This window comes from Euprymna scolopes, chromosome 14, assembly GCF_053919585.1.
Source record: "Euprymna scolopes isolate OS-2025 chromosome 14, ASM5391958v1, whole genome shotgun sequence".
Classification (NCBI taxonomy): domain Eukaryota; kingdom Metazoa; phylum Mollusca; class Cephalopoda; order Sepiida; family Sepiolidae; genus Euprymna; species Euprymna scolopes.
This window is the reverse complement of record NC_136495.1, coordinates 49,276,895-49,294,688: the sequence shown is the minus strand read 5'-3', so window position 1 is coordinate 49,294,688 and position 17,794 is coordinate 49,276,895. Positions and strand designations below refer to the sequence as shown.

The following is a 17,794-nucleotide window of genomic DNA, read 5'->3' as shown; positions in this document are numbered from 1 at the left end:
TTTCTATTCAAAGATCTGGTTGCAATATATTCTTTAAATTTATTTCGACAGGTTGGGATTCTTTTTCGCTCCACTTATTCCTCTGATGGTTTTATTGAAATTGATTTTCACCTTTTACCTTAAAAAGGTAAGAAATGTACATTCGTGTTTGCTTCAATTATCAAGACCTGGAAACTACTCGAGGATAAATGTTAATGAGCGTACAGTAATCAATGAGACAATGTCGTAGTAATCGTTAGTAGTGGAAATGTGGTAAATTGGATTGCTTAAGGGGAACTGCTCATCAAGAACTTGTTTACATTGGACTTGAAGACCATCAGATTTTAGTCAGTTGAAAAGCAGGGAAACGCAAGAGAGTTCACGGGTGTGCAGTTATAAGAAGCTATGTTCATGGAATCTACGTTTAGGTTTAGGCACAGATAAAGAGTGGAGGAAATTATTGATAGCGGTTTCAAATAGACCAGTGTTTTTCGTGAAAGTTTGTCAAGAGGGGCATAGATTGGAGCTCAAATGAGCACTTGCCATGAAAATAACGGTTTCAGTTTAAGCATTCAACCATTTGAGAATATTGGAAGGACCTCTTCTTCGAATACGAAAAGGTATTTAATAATACAAATCTGCTTTAATTCGGAAACTTCTAACGTTCAGTTTGTTCCTGGTATTATGTAATAGGTATATATGGAAACTAAAATAGAAAGATTAGTTATAAACAACAATTGAAACAATGTATATTTATTTTAGACATAAAAGAAGAATAAAAAAAAGTGTTTTATATATGAAGAGTTTGAGATGTGATAAATCAAATCAATAAACCATGAAAGTTTCATTTTATGGTTTAAGATCTCATTTTAACATCGACAAAACAATGGAGAAATATGAGATCATTCTTACAAAAGCAACAACAACTCGACATGAATGTTACGTGTTTGAGTCTAAGGTATTAAATATGCAACATATATTAAAAACTAAAACTCAGAGTTTAAAGAAAAAAGTATTTATTGTACATAAAGGCAAAGAAACAAGTGAAGCCTGCATGGTCTCCCGTGAGTGCACAGTGAACGAGGCATAAAAAAATCACTAAGTTCAGCATTTGACCCCCCCCCCTCCGCTATTTCGCCCAAAAATCCCCAGGGGATGTCAAATCTTGAACAAACGGTGCAGTTTTAGGCCTTAACATATGTAAATTTGAGTTCTGCACCATGCAAAAAACGAAATGACTAAGTCCGTCATTTGCACGCCCCACCCCCGCATTTAGCCCCAAAAGTACTCAAGGCCTTAACATATTAACATTTGAGTTCAGCACCACACAAAACTACTAAATAGACATACACAGAAAAATTTGGACAAATATGGTAAAATAGTCTCAAAAATAGAGTGTTTTTATTAGCCCTAAAAGGGTGCCTATGGCACACCCGAGAGTTATCACGAAGTATAAACAAACAAAGTTATATAGAAATCAGTTAGTTACAACTTTGCAGAAATTTTTATAAAAATCCAAGGCATTAAGTACAAAAGTGTACATTTTAGGCATTTTAACCCGAAAGGCACCTCTCGGCGGGGGGGGGGTGCAACCTAAGTTTTCCCGGAAAATCCGTTCTGTTACTTTTTTACTCATATCATGTTTAATGTTTATGCAAAATTTCAAAAAATTCCAACGCGTAGTTATTGAGAAAAGTGAGGACAGATGAACGGACAAGGGTGAATTTACAGGCCCACTTTCCTTTTGATGATAAAGTTAAATATAAAATAAAGGGAAACAAAAGTCAAAATGACCCAGACAGGAAATGTTAAAGGCGCGAAAAAATATATAGGGCAAAATAATATAGGTCAACTGAAATATACAGGTCATCACTTAAAAAATGTCAGCAAGAGCTGTTAAACGATACTAAAAGGAAAATAAAAATAAAAAAATAAATAATAAATATATAGAAAATAAAGAATAAATAAATAAATAAAATATGATAAAAAATAACATATAAAATTTTTTCTCCTTTTTTTCTCTTCTTTCTCTTCCCAGATCTTTATTATTTATATTTATGTCTCGGAAGTAGAGTGAAAAGCACATCTTATTTTTACTTTTACTAATATTATTGGAATCTTTTCTTTTTTTTCCTTGTACACATTTTTGTGAATTATTCCATGGATTTCTGCCTTTGGATTATTATGGACCATCTTCTTCCAATTACGGGATTTCCTTGGATTTTACTTGTACAAATGGAAATTCTTTTAACTTTCTTTAAGTTTTACATTTGGATTTTACCGTCACTGGATTTTTTTATCTTCTACCAGACTATCCATTCGTGTGTAATCACATTTTTCTTTACCATATTCCCTCTGCTTCACTTTTTTGTTTTCAAGTAAGATCTTTGACTTACTTGTTGTTTCATCAAATACTTCTGCATGCAAAATCCGATCCCGCATTTTGCTAATTCCTACCCTGTGGTGAGAAGGAAAGTATTTCTTCGAAACTCCGCGGATTAAGGACTATCCATTTATCTAGTGTTTCCTTTTCAGATTAAATATGTTTTTAACTCATTTCAAAGTGTTTTTTAACATGCTTCCAATATTCTCAAATGGTTGAACAAAATATCAAAACAGATCCTGGCTAACCGTTTTTCCTTAAATATTTCAACAAAATGAATAAGTTTACAGGAGAAAAAAAAATGTACATATTTATTTTAACGCATTTTTAAAAGTGTATATATAGACATCGAAAAACCCAACCTTCCCATACGCACACATATGTTTGTCCTTCCCGACATGGATAGGATTCAAAAACTGTTCTCTTTTTCGTACGATCTATGACTTTTTCTTTTCTTGCATTTTTACTTCAATATCCTGAAGATGTCCTCTGAAATAAGGACGAAACGTTGATTATTTTAATAATTTCATTCGGTTTTTCTATTTTTCTCAAAACATATATATATATATATACTTGTTTATTGTTATATAAACATGCTCACATCCCGCTGCTACAAATAGCCACTTGTTTCAATCAAACAACAGATATCATCAGGCAGCGACTGGAAATAGTCCAGTCGCTGCTTGATGATATCTGTTGTTTGATTGAAACAAGTGGCTATTTGTAGCAGCGGGATGTGAGCATGTTTATATAACAATAAACAAGTATTATCAGCTCTTTTTATTGAGCACTATATAACAACCTCGTTGAATTCATTAGTCCATTACTTTTGAATATAAAAAAACCCGAGTATATATATATATATATATATATATATATATATATATATATATATATATATATATATATATATATACACCGTTGTGCCTTTACCATGAGACTATCATTAAAACTTGTCTTATTTTTGTAATAGACTAATTTTATTATAGTGATTATATGCTAGAGATGCCCGTGGCCGGTTGCATCACAATCATTACCACCATTTATTTTACTTGATTTCATTAGAAAATTTTATTTTTAAAAAAAACGACATATTTATGATAATATTCTTCTCGCATAACTAAAACTAAGTTTTTGTACTTTTGTATATCATCCTTATGGATAACATAGAAATAAATAAACTTATTAGTTTGACATCTAATTTACATATCTGTTTGTGGTGCATGCAGACACTAAGTAAATTAAATACTGAATAAAGAATCAACATTAATGAGTTGTTTGATGATCACAGAGTGGGAGAGGGCGAGAGAAATATATAGATAAATGAGAGATTAGTTACTTGTTTAGTTAATTAAAATCACGGCTAATTATAATAACTAAACCGGATCTTTAGCATAGCTCAATCCCAGAACTAAAGAAAATTTTAGCATGTTTTTGCATTTTTATTATTTTGATTGTTCGGACTATTGTGCTCATCTGTGATGTTTGTCTGGCAAGGTTTTGATCGATATAAGTTCCGAACCTTCTTCAGGTGCATCTCATCGAAGTCGGAAGTCTGCATGAAATTTTAAAGAGAATCTTTTACTTTAATCAATGAACTTTTAGTTCTTGTCTAACCAATGGTAAATGTGGCCACCACCTGCGATACTGACGATATCACTGCAACGCCAATCAACATGGGGAACGGTCCTGGATATGACCTTAAATTATATCCGATGGTGAGGCCTCAGTCTGCAGGCTTTGGAGAGTGTGGAGCCGCCTTTTAATTGCCATTGCTCCCAGATCCACTCTGATCCGGGGTGGTAGTATCTGCTAGAGTCTAAACTATGGATTAAATAGAAACCGACTTGAAAAAAATATATATATTCTATTAAAAATATTGTTCTTCAAAATCACTGGATTTGGCATTAAATAACCTAAAAAGGGTTGATATGTCGTAAAACAAAAACCAACCAACCAACATAGGGAACGAACTGACAGACGCACAGACAAAGTTCCTTTTGTATAAAGATAGAGGTACAGATATATCAAATCGATTGATCATATATCATTTCCAGTAAGGAAGAGATATAGCAAGATCGTGTCGTACTTTTTTCTAGGTTATAAAATATAGTTAAAATAAGAAAAAAGAAGATCAAACGAAAGTAAATAATAGAGATCTTTTCGCAAATATATGCAACATATTTTTTTAAATAATCCCTCTGTTTCAATACTTCGATTCTCCTAAGGTAAACGAGCAAAACATTTATAACCTGTTTTGTTGACAAAGCAAGCAGATATCTGCATTTGTTGTTAGTTCAAAACTAACTGGATTATCTGTTCTCGGACAGGCTTATTCAAAACGAAGAAACCGATTATTCGTTTTATTTGGATTCTTCGGGACTACTGTTCTTATATTCACTATCATTTTAACAACGATTCAGTCGATATAACCTCCAACCTTCTTCAGGTGTATCTTGTCGAACTCGGGAATTTTTTTGTCAAACTCGGGAATTTGCACGGAATTTCGAACGGAACCTTTTATTAAATTCTCATTTCAAAAATTAATACACGAATAAAGGCCACCATTCGCCCATGCATGAAGTATTGTTGCCACATTTGGGCTGGTACATCTGTCACTAGTCTCCCTCTTAGATACTGTAAAAAAAGGAGTCGCCAACTTAATAGGTCCCATACTATCAACTAGGCTGCAACTGTTGGCCCATCGACGAAATATTGCATCTTTCTGCCTGTTTTACAAGTACTTTTATGGTAGGTGCTCCGACGAACTACAAGCCCTTGAACCCACTCAACTTAAATACCCCCGACAGAACTGGCAAGCAGCAAAATCCCACCCCTACACAATAGAAATCCCAAGATGGCAGAAAGCCTTCTACTCTAATAGTTTCTTCCCTAGGACTACCAGACTTTGGAATTCCCTTCCGTGTTCCTGTTTCCCTGACTGTACTGACATGCAGAAGTTCAAGTATGATGTAAGCAGACATCTTGCTGCTCAACTCCCTACATAGTACTCCTGAAAATCATGTCCCAGATAGTAGCTCCCTACATGAAAGTGTCACTGCGCCTTGTTTGGAGTGAAAATGCAATTACAAAAAAAAAAAAACTGTGTTTATGAGAAAGGGAATTTAAAACAAAAGTCCAGCCAAGTCGCAAGTATTATATTCACAATCGATTTATATTTCTTGTTAAACCAGTGTTAAATGTGGTCACCGCCTGCAACGCCAATCAATATATTACAATTTATTCAATTGCTCGCTATTGTTATTCCATTTTTTAATATCATCAAAGTTAGTGAGTAGCGCTGGAACATAAACACGAACAGAAAAAATATTACGAAAGCCAAGCATAGGGGGCAAAATTTCATCCGCTTTTCCTTGTCCTTATTAGTAAACTAGCCTGGGTGCCCGGCGTTGCCCGGGTGTTTGGAGATGTGTGTTGAGTAAAATAAAAAATGTTAGTAAGCAGGCAGGCTTGAACCCGTACCACGAAGGAGGAAAAGAACTGAAAAAAACGCGACGTCTTTGCTGTTGCGCCCATCGCCAAACTGGAAGTTGCGAAGGGTTAAATTAAGGCTAGTCAATCGAAAAGAAGGGATTACTTTCGAAAATATTGGCGAAAAAAAGCGATCCCTCCTTATAGAAAATTGCCCAGTTGAGGGTGAAGTAATTAATGTTTTTAGCCAATTTTTCGATAGTTATCGTTCGAAGGGTTGAGTTTCAAAACTATACCAATCTTGTGAAAATTCATCGCTTCTGTCGAAAGTTTTAGGCAGACATACATACATACATACATACATACATTTAAACAGGCAGGGGAGATTTATATTATAGCAGATTATCCTCGTTGCCCGGCGTTTCCCGGGTGTTTGGAGGTGTGTGTTAAGCACAAAAAATATTTTTTAATGGTAGTAGGCGGGCAAGCTCAAACCCGTACCGCGAAGGAAGAAAAGAAAATTAAAAAAAAAAAAAAAACGTGGCACCCTTGCTGTTGCGTCCATCACCAAACCGGAAGTGACGAACGTAAAAATTAAGGCTAGTCAATCGAAAAAATGGATGACTTCCCAAAATATCTGCGAAAAAAGCGGGTCCTCCTTACAGAAAACTGCCCCGTTGAAGGTGAAGGAATTAATGTTTTTAGCCAATTTTTTGTCCGAAAGTTCGAGGTTTAAAACGATACCGGTTTCGTCACGTTCCGATGTGTCTGTCAGAAGTTTTAGGTAAACATACATACATACATACATGCATGCATTTAGACAGACAGGTGAGATGTATATTATAGAAGCTGCTTGAAGAAAGGTTAGTCTGCAAATTTTCAAATCTAAGCGTTTTCTTTGTACATGCGAAATAGGGCATTGAGAAATCACAAATCTACATTGTTTACTTCTACAGATTTCCGCCAGTTGTTCTTTGAAATAATACAAATCATCAATCCTTATCTATAAAAATCTCGAAACATAATATTTTGTGTTATTAAAGTATATAAGAAAAAAAGGGTCAAATTTTGATAGATTCCGTTTTAGTAAAGTAAACGAAAAGTGATTATCTTTTCAGCTTTCCGCCATCAAATGGTGTTCTCCCTTTGAAAGACCTTACAAAGCATCCAAGTCGCAATCCTTGTTCGCCACAGTTCTTATGATCTCATTCTTCTTTTGCTGTTTGCCGATTGGATACATAATCTGTTAGTAAGTACCCTGTTTGAAAATCGATATTTTTGTCAGCCTCGAATTATTTCCCTTTATTTTATTTTTTCTGTTTTTAGTTTCATTTTTAACACATGTTCATAATTTCATGAATGTTCACAGCGTTCCGCCATCCAGAAGCTGCGGCCCGTTTCGTCTATACAGCAACATGTATGATATACTGACCATCACCGTGGAACTTTGGCCGTTGTCAGCGTCAATGATCGTTCGTTTCATCTCGTCCAGTGCGTTCATATTGACTATTATAGTCATCCTAATGTAAGTATTTTGGAAGATATAATTATTTTTTGTATTAGGTTGGTGTAAAAATAATGTCGTTTATATATATATATATATATATATATATATATAAGAGACGAATATTGGCTGAAGAGAGCTTGATAAGGATATCTTAAACGGTCCTTATTATCGGGCTTGAAACCGACGGTACCAATGACTTGTCTCATCTAATAACTTTCTGTACACAAAATATAAATACGCTCTTATATTTTGGATTTTCCTTTTAATTGAGCATTCTGCTGGATTTCTTTTTCAAAAAAAACTAATCATATTATATATATATAGTTGAACGTCAAAAAACGACATTATTTTTTCACCAACCTAATACTGACTGGGAGTTCTCACACAATTCAAAGAAGTCAATCACTGACAACAACCGATATTGTTTTCTGGGGGAGTTCGAGTGACAATAAGTCTCCCCAGAATTCCAGTAATCTCTTCACCTCTTTCAATAACCTTAGCATTATCACAAAAGCCGCTTGACATTGACTTCTCACTGGTAATGACCATTGGTCTTCACTGGAATTTGTGTGGCAATAAGCCTCCCCAAGATCCCCCCATGTTTCCGTTCAGTCTTGAAAGACAAAGGATATCCCTTAGGGGCAGTAGCACATGTAATTGTGAGGCAAGGGTTGCGCAATCTCAACTACACCTCTCCTGAATCGGCACTGTTTGGGTCCAGTGTCAATGAGAAGACCAGGACGACTGGAAACAATGCCGAGATACGCGGAGAGCATATACAGCACCTGAAAGTCCCAAATGGTCACCCATTTAGTACTGGCCAGATTCAACGTTGCTTAACTTCGGTGATCCAGCGGGAACCGGTGTGTCAGTGTGATTATGCCGTACATAAGATCCAGTCCTCTTCGTACGCATCCAGCGAGGCCTAGTTAGTGCTCTCCCATCGGCCTTTCCTTCTTCCTCGACTATTTGATGCAGTACCAGTTCTATGCCGACACTACAATTTGGGGGTAGGGAAGTAGTTAACTTACAATTTTGCAGTTTCATTTTTTTTTTTTTTTTGCTTCCATTTTCTCTATCTTTTTGTTTTACTTCTCTTGCAGTTTCCATGTGGCTGATTAGTATTTGTAGCTCATGTGGTTTAGTGGGTTTTATTTAAGATTTTCCAGTTTTTTTTATTGCTGTTGTTTGTTTGTTTGTTTTCGTTTGTTTATTTTGTTTTGCTTTTTTTGTTTCTTGAGAAGGAGAAATATCATTCATTAATTTCGAATTAATATTATTATTGGCATTAGTTTCCTTGATATCTTTCTAATTAGCATTGTTTCTAGAAAGACATTGAATATTTATGGGAAGGGTCGTATTAAGGTTGCCAACATCCCTAAGTAAAGTGTTTCTGTGGAACGAACTGGATTCGAACCTGACGCACCCAGGTTATCAGTCTGTCTCATTAACTATTCAATTACGGTCACCTCCCTTGTTTGCTGTATGCACTTTATTTGTGTATATTGTGTTGTGAGCGAGTATGGTAAGTGTCTGAACAACACAATGCGTCGGGTCAACCTGTCTTGTGAAATTGGGTCTCATGAAGTTCTTTTCTAGATTTCATATTTTGTATTGAAACAAAGAGAGAAAATAGACGGTATTATTCTCTTAAAATTTACTCCTGCTTCTACTTGTTCATACGGCGGAACTATTCTGATTTAAACATGTTTGTATCTGCAGTAAATGTAAATACTAATATCAATTTCCAAAAACAAATTTCAAAATTAAAAATAATTCTAAAATTTAATTATTCATTTATTTCTAATTATTGTTATAATAATTAATATTCAATAAAAAGAAAAGGAACTATAATTACAGAAAAATAGGCAATAGTGACGCGTTAGAGAGACACGCCGACGACCAAGAAACAAACAAATTCTGACTGTAATAGGATTACTACGTCAACCACCGTTTTTTTTTTTTTTTTTTTTTTAAGACTTTCAAAACATAATCAAATTAAAATTGGTTTAGTAGTATAAATGCGCGACTTTAGTATTGTCGAAATTTTTGGGGTAGTTATCAAAATTCGACTTGTAGGGTAACATGTACAAAAAAGGGGGAAAAGGGAAAATAGCTATGATGCAACAAAGAAAAAGGAAAGAAAGACCCTGAATTAAAGTTTAAAAAGTCCAAAGTTTATTTGGTAAAAATGAGTGGCGGATTGCTTTTTGCTTCCCAAAAGCAATCGTAAAAGTTACCACATTAACAAATCGAGTAAAAATAATTTAAACATCAAACATTCAAATTACAATTGAAAGAAAAAAATACCAAATAGGAAACAGTTTTACAATGAAGTCACGAAATTAGACTTCTCAAAAAAAAAAAAGGAGGAACGTTCTCGTTCCCCTTAAAAATAACAGAAAGGCTTACTTGAAAAAAGGTCTGAAAGTGAAAAAAACATAAAAGAAAGAGTTCTAGAAGTTCTTTTAAGTTTTTTTCTTTTTTTTTTTTTCTTCTATGTACCTTTTCCGCCTTTTTTCAGAACAAACCAAACTTTCAAAAGGTTTAAAAGTTGGACTCTCTCTCGACCCAAGAACAGAATCCGAATTGAAATTCCTTTTCTCTGAAAACGGTTGTCTTCATCTTCTTCTTCTTCTTCTTCTTCTCGAAGTATAGTGCCAGAAATAAAATTACTTTTCTCAGAAAATGTTGTCTGGCTTCTTCATCCGTTTGAAAGGTGACGAGGAATTAAAATCAATGTTGACAAGTCTCTCTGTCAACAGCTTATAAAAAGGGGGAATAAAAATGTTGACAGGCTCTGCAACACTTTTTCCTTTTCAATAAATGGTGTATTTTAGAATACCAATTTTAAACCGCTCCAGTAAAGGCTCTCTGCCATTAGTGAAATGGTTGAATGAATTTACGTCGTTTTTTGGTCTCCTCCAACACGACAGAATCCCGGAAAAAGAGTCTTGCTCTCAAGATCTCCTTTCTGATTTGAAAAAAGCGCGAGAAAGGATGTTTCTGGGACTGTTTCACAGCAGCCACTCACCATCAAGAAAAGGAACAAGAGAGGCAATGGTGATGAATACTGCTAAGAAAAGGAAAGACATTAAATAAAGAGAGAGAGAGAGAGAGAGAAATGGAGAGAGAAATGTCTGTGGGGACTAAATGACAAAAAAGGAGAAAAAGGGGGAGAATGACGCACGCACGCATACATTCGCCAGTTGAAAAGGTCCTAAAGTTCATGACTGCTGGACGAAACGAGGCGACTACGTCGATAAAAAAATAAAATTCTGACAGTATATAAACTTTAAATCTAGCCAGAAATTACTTACCGATTGAGAGTTTAGATGCCTGTGATTGGATGAAAAATAACCAATCATAGGCTACTTTTTCTAAATTTTCATTAGATCCAAAGCAAGCGTTTCTTTTAAAGTTTTTTCTTCTTTGGCTGTGATTCTCCGAGAAAGCAGGTTCGCTCTCGGCTATCTCCGTCTTTCAGACAACGGAATATATGCGAGGATTAAATCAGCAACTGTAGCATAAAAGACTGTATCTGGATGCTTACAACCCAACCGAAATGAACACAGAGAACGAGAAATATAAGAACCGTTAAAAGGACGTAGCTTCAGATATAAACTTCCGCAAATACCAGCTATTACAAGACACCTCTCTCTCTCTCTCTCTCTCTCTCTCTCTCTCTCTCTCTCTCTCTCTCTCTCTCTCTCTTTTCCTTCTTCAAAATACAATGTTTGTATCACATTTTCATCTGTGGTGTGTTCTTGCCGGCGTTATAATCACTTATAACCTGGAAAAAAATCATACTGATATCACACTAATCATTACTATTTTAAGTTGAGTTAAAACGCTTCAAAATCACCATAAAATTTTTATGTCAAACATATATTAAAAGTGTTTCCTATTAATCGAATATTTATTAAAACAAAAAACATAAAAAGGGAAAACTAAAACGAATTTTTAAATTCTCATAATTGTTTATACATTTGAAGGTTACAGACATCGAAAGTATTCATGGGAATTAAAGTAAGTAACTTGATCGATTTTATTGCAAGGGTGGCAGTGTGTTGTATTCCAGCCGCCTGGGCTGGGCTTAGAGAGTCGAGGCTCGTCGTGTCGTGTAACGTCGGCAGAACTCCGGATTTCTGTTCATCCAGCCACTGTTTTAGAGGCTTGTAGAACTTCACATTGGATTGTAAAGTTTGGCGTTTGAAATGATTTTTATGGGTTGGGAATATATTTTTAGTTCACATGTTTTTGAGAAAATGTCTTGCTTTGGGAATGATGAAGAAAGCGAACCCCAATGAGGCGGAGAAAGAAAAAGAGTAGCAATTAGTCATTTTCTTTTTAGTATTCGTCGAATTGCACCTCGGTGTAAAACTCCGACGTTCCCAGTGAAAAGAAAAAAAAGAAAGAATAAGTTAAGCAAACAAAAAAAAAAAAAAAAAAAAAAGGTAGCTTATTATGCTTGTTCGTCGCGTCTCGCACATCGATTTCTAATCAAGGTTGAAGCGAATTGTCAGAAATAAGTTTTTATTCATGTAAAAAAAAAAAAGGTTGATTTGGACCAAAATTGAGGTATTTACATTCGTAGGGGTTCTAGTGATTTAAGCAGAAATCCATTTTTTATAATTTTTCTTTTGATAATTTTTTTGATAATTTTTTTTTTATAATTTTTCTTTTGATAATTTTCTTTTGATAATTTTTTTTTATAATTTTTCTTTTGATAATTTTTTTTTTGATAATTTTTTTTTATAATTTTTTTTTTTTGATAATTTTTTTTTTATAATTTTTCTTTTGATAATTTTTTTTTCAGATTGTTTCTCTACTATTGTGCTCAAAGAGGATCGGCCCAAAACGATTCAATAAAATTACTTACAAGTCAACTTAACATGGTGAGATTTTTTTTTTTACTAGTTGATATCATTATTTCCCTTTTGTCTGTCTTGAACTGTTTTTCTTTTGTTTGTAATTTTATTCATGTTCGTCGCCGGCTAATTGAAAATAATTATACGAAAGCCTCAGAACTGAAAGAGATATGGAACATGAAGAAAGTTGATATAATACAAATAATCATAGTAGCATTAGGAACAGTCTCAACAAAGCTGGAAAAAAAACCCGGAAAATTTAAAATCAAAGAAAAGAATGAGACTCTACAACGAACGGCAATAATGAAACCAGCTGAAATCTTAAGGAACATCCTTGAGTGTGGAAACCAACCCACATAAACTATGAACGCTAACGAACTACATGGAAGTTGCAAAAAAAAAAGCACGAAAAGAAAACAATCGCAAAAACGGAATTGAAACAGCAAAAAATGTAATAAACTACCCTCTCCAGTCACCACCACCCCCCAAAAGCCACGCCTCGGATGATAGCATATAAGCTAGTAATTAAGAGTCAAGGGTGGGGATGACGACGGAAAGACTAATAAAGTGGATTACTAACCAGATATCTACTGGAAGGGTGCAAAGAGTACTGGGATCTTAGGGAGGTTTATTGCGACGCAAATTCCAGAGAAGACCAATGGTCATTGCCATCGAGAAATCAATGACAAACTATAATGAGTTGCAAGTGTTATCGAGGAAGGTCAAGATTACTGGAAATCTGGGAAGATTTGTCATTCAGGCTTCAGGGAATACCATCGGTTATGGTCAATAAGCAATCACTACAGATGACCAGTGTGAGGATAAACCCATCCAAGCAAGAAGACCAGATATCATACTAGTTAACACGAAGGAAAAGTCTTGCCAGATTGTAGATTTTGCCGTTCCTGCAGACCACACAGTGAAGATCAAGGTGACTGAGAAGTGGAGCAAATACACAGAACTGGACAGATAGCTAAAAGGGGTCTCAAAAATGAAGAAAATAAAAATAACACCACTAATAGTGGGGGCGCTAGGGAAAATATCGAAAAAAATAGAAAAAAGAATGGGGGGAAATTGGGATCGAGGAGAACGCTGAGAAGATACAACGGATAACAATAATGAAAGCGACTGTAATATTAAGGAAAATCCCTGAATGCGGAGACTAATGCGCATAAGCTACAAACGCTAACCGACCATATAAAAACTACAACAGAAGTAAACCAGAAACATAGAGGAACACCACATGAAACCAAGACAACTGAAACTGCGAAATTGTAAGTTAATTACCCCCCCTCCAAAAAATAAAATAAATAAATAATTAAGTAAATAAATGAATAAAATAGTAGTGTCGGAATCGATTAGAACCACACCAAATAGTCGAGAATGGTGAAAGAGGATAGAAAGACAGAGGATAGAGCACTGACCAGACTTCCACTGGATGTTTGAAGAGGACTACGACCTTGTGGAGGCTTATTGCCACCCAAATTCCAGTGAAGACCAATGGTCATTACCAGCGTCAAATCAAAGGCAAGCGGCTATTGCGATGATGTAAACTCATTGGCATACGTTATTGACAGAGATGGGGAGTACTGGAGTGATTTATTGCCACTCGGGGTCGAGGGAAGACCATCGGGTGTTGTTAGTGAGTAATCTCTGGTGTTGACCTGTGTAAGAACTCCTAGTGAGTAAAATAATAATAAGATGAACAACAACAACAACAACCACCAGAACAAGAACAAGAATTTAATAGCAGTGAATGCAGCAAACCAGTTCAAAGGGAATGTAAAAACAGACATGAGTGTGTTGGCGCGGTAGTTCACTGTGAACTGTGCAAACGTTTGTACTTTGAACATACAGCGAGTGATGCAGACACAAACTGAAGCCAATAGAAGAAAAGAAAAAACAAAAAAGCCAAAGTCTTTTCTCTAAACTGAAAAAAAAATTGAAAATCTTAATAAATTGCGAAAGCTGTGTTCATTTTTTTTTTCATTTTTCGCATTAAAAATGGGATCCAAGCATTTTTCAAGTTAATTTAAGTTTATTCATTAAGCATCATCCTATCTGTTTTATATACTGCTTATGTCTATGTGGTCTTAGTAATAAAGTTTTCTGATTTATGTATTGCTATGCAAATAGTTACTTCATTAATTAATTATACTTTGTTATTTCTTTTTAATTCAACGATTGTTTTCTAAGTTAAAAATCTTTCCTCATGTTTCGAAATCAATAGATGCAAAAGTTGAGCTCATTTTACCTTTATTTCAAGTTTTTGCTTTATTATTTTTTATTTTATTTATTTATTTATTGTTCAATGATTGTTTTGATTTTAACACAGAAATTAAGTTCTAAGAATATCGGTATATACCGCGACAAATGTCTAGCAATTCAATAGAAATCGGAAACATCAATGATGGTGTGTTCTTGCTGAAATCGGTAACTTTTCAGTCCAACTCGGAAATCTGCACGGAATTTCGAACGGGACTCTTTATTTAATCCGCGGGTATATCATACTCTCGTTCCATCAGCCATGACTGGGCAGAAGTCCTAAGTAATTTGCAATTGTATTTTTGAGTGTCGCCAGCATTGAGCTTTCAAACTCCAAAAGAGTGTAACTTACAACTGAATTTTACTTTACCCGTTACGCCATGAGTCCTCGTGGATAATTCTCGTATGAATTTTATCAACGTTAAGCCTACTTATGTTTTTGAATGTACAATTTCACCACTTATCACTATACATCATTAATTTTTACTACAGTAGAAGCCCAGGATAAAGTGGCCCTAGGATACGGCTTTTTTTCAGATTACGATGTGGAATACAATGTTTTTCCGGCCCCTGGTTACAGTATTTTCCCCGCCTTACGGTGTTATAATATTATTTGATTATATGCATGTGTATTATATACTGTACTGTATTTTGTTCATTTTTAATGCTGTATTCCGGGTTCTACTGTATATTACACACACACACACACACACACACACACACACACACACACACACACACATATATATATATATATAACTACTACTATATTGTTACTACAGATTACTAATATATATATATATATATATATATATGTTTACTTCATTAAATCACATAAATTAATATACGTGGACATAATTTTATGCGTAAATTTTCAGTATTTACTTCAACAGTGCTCAATACATAGGTAGAGCTAGGTAGTAACTTACGGAAATATATATGGCAATTCTTGTGCTGTCAAGAATTGTCATATATTTCCATAACTTATTACATATATATATATACTACGATGTCATTGCGAGCAAACAAAAATAAATAAAAATATATTTCTGTGAAAATATTTCACCTTTTATTTATACCAATCCTTAATTTATGAAGCTCAATGTAATTACAGAGTATATAACAAATAAATGACGAAAGACTGTATTCCAAGTTTCATGATGTTGACCATCTTACAATTTATTCCTTTAAGTAAGTACAATAATTGAAAGAGAAGTTGCAATTGCTTTTTTTTTTTTATAAAAGGTCATTGCTACTTTTCTTCCAATTTTCGGATTTTGTAGTCACGCACATATGCATTTTATTTTGATGGATTGATAGGTGGTATTTCTTCTGAGAATTTAAGGGCGGAATAGATTCATTGATTGATATAATGATTAAATGAATTATTTTGCGCTACGAAACAGGTGATGTCAAGAATTGTGAATGTCAATGTACCTAAAGGAGTAAATTGTAAGATAGTCAACATCATGGAATCTGGAATATGGACTTTCGTCATTTATTTGTTATATATATATGTCTGATTAAACACGACTGAGTTCGTCTTTTTTCCAATTTTGCTGACAAACTCAGTCGTATTTAATCGGACACGCATAAATAACAACTTGCTACCAAAGTTTATATATATATATATATATATATATATATATATATATATATATATATCCACTACGTCACGAGTCGAATATTTGCAAGTTCAGAAAAGTTTATATATATATATGTGTGTGTGTGTGTATATATATATATATATATATATATATATATATATATATATATATATATACTTTATCCACTACGTCACGAGTCGAATATTCGCAAGTTCAGAAACCTAAATCTCTACATGTTGGAAATTACATCGACCGGAAAGTTGTGTAAATAATACTGAAGGTGAGAACAGTAGTTCAAAGAATCTAAATAATATGTATAATCAATCCTCATCTCAAAATATGTAATTTTCCTTTAAATATTTTGTTTTTTAGGAAAGGAAAGAAAAATATTACTTCATGGTAGAAGTGAACAATTTGATGGCATTGGCAGCTGAAACCAAAGAAACATCACGACCTTCGACTCAAAGATAACAAGAATATGGTCATGACGCCGACAAGAGTTCAGGAATCCATTGATCGGAGGAGTTTTTCTTGTAATCGTGTGGAAATCATGAGAGTGGCTATCGCTTATTGGAAAATACGGACTGTAGTTTTATGACGGCGAAACACTTATTTCAACGAAGCGTTGCTTCCCCACGAATAATTATATATTTTTATAAATCTAAATATACTGATTTCGATTTCGATCTCGATCGTATTAAACAAAACGGTTTAATATCTGAACAGCAATTTGATCAGTGGAGGCTATACAATCAAATAATGTTTGAATTTTATAGTCATTAAAGAATGTTCATGGGAATAAGAAAAAAAAAAGAAACCAGGTTGGTGCAAAAATAATGTCGTTTTAACGTTCAACTATTACAATAGAAAAATGCGAGCATGAAAAGTGATATGGTTAAGCTTAAAGATGGAAAAATAAAGGACTAGTTGTAAAAACTGGAAGAGAAACGGACAAGATATTCTCGCAAAAATTTAATAAATTTATAACTTAAAATATTGCAGCATTAAGAATTGATTATATAATGTTATGAATTGAATTTTTTTTAAAAATCTTAATGCTGCAAAAATTTTAATGCTTAAGTTATAAGTTTATTATATTTTTACCAGAATATCTTGTCATTTTCTTTTCCAGTTTTAACGACTAGTCTTTTACTTTTCTATATTTAAGCTTAACCATATTACTTTTCATGCTCGCATTTTTCTAATGTAATCCATGATTTTTCCAGGCTTCCAGTAAATTCCCTTGTTCTTTGTTTAATTTCAGTCTCATTTTTTGGCCCCCATAAACATAACATACACATATGTAATATCAATGTACGGCACTCGTATGCTTTTAATAAAATCCCTCAATTATTTCCCTTTCATGCTTTTTTTTTACATGGAGGTCACCACTTAACAAGGCCCAGAAGCCACTCTGGGATAAGGGTTATTTTGTGTACAGTAATCAATGGGATAGTGTGGCAGTATTCATTAGTACTGGAGATTTGATAAAGTGTCATTACTTAAGGGGGCAGTTCATCAGAAATTTGTTTATGTTGGACTTGAAGACATCCATGTTGAAGTCAGGAGGGAAACAGGCAAGCGGTAGAGAGTTCCACAGTCGTGCAGTTCTAAGAAAGAAGCTTTGTTCATGGAATCTACGTTTTGATTTAGGCACAGATAAAGAGTGGGGAAAATTATTGAGAGTGGTTTCAGCTAGACGGGTGTTTATCGTGAAAGATTGGCTATTGCAATTGCCCTAGAAAGGAAG

General features: G+C 34.1%; 1 protein-coding gene across 3 annotated transcripts in view; it reads left to right on the top strand.

The window, feature by feature from the left end:
* Positions 1-16,861, top strand: part of LOC145292991 (transmembrane channel-like protein 7) — a 195,571-nt gene extending 178,710 nt beyond the window's left edge. For all 3 annotated transcript variants that reach the window (XM_080139242.1, XM_080139241.1, XM_080139240.1), the window contains 5 exons: positions 52-127; positions 6,913-7,043; positions 7,164-7,319; positions 12,121-12,199; positions 16,417-16,861. In XM_080139242.1, the coding sequence (XP_079995368.1) occupies positions 52-127; positions 6,913-7,043; positions 7,164-7,319; positions 12,121-12,199; positions 16,417-16,515 (541 nt within the window). In that variant the 3' untranslated portion in view covers positions 16,516-16,861. The remainder of the gene's footprint in view (positions 1-51; positions 128-6,912; positions 7,044-7,163; positions 7,320-12,120; positions 12,200-16,416) is intronic.
* The last annotated feature ends 933 nt before the right edge of the window (positions 16,862-17,794 follow it).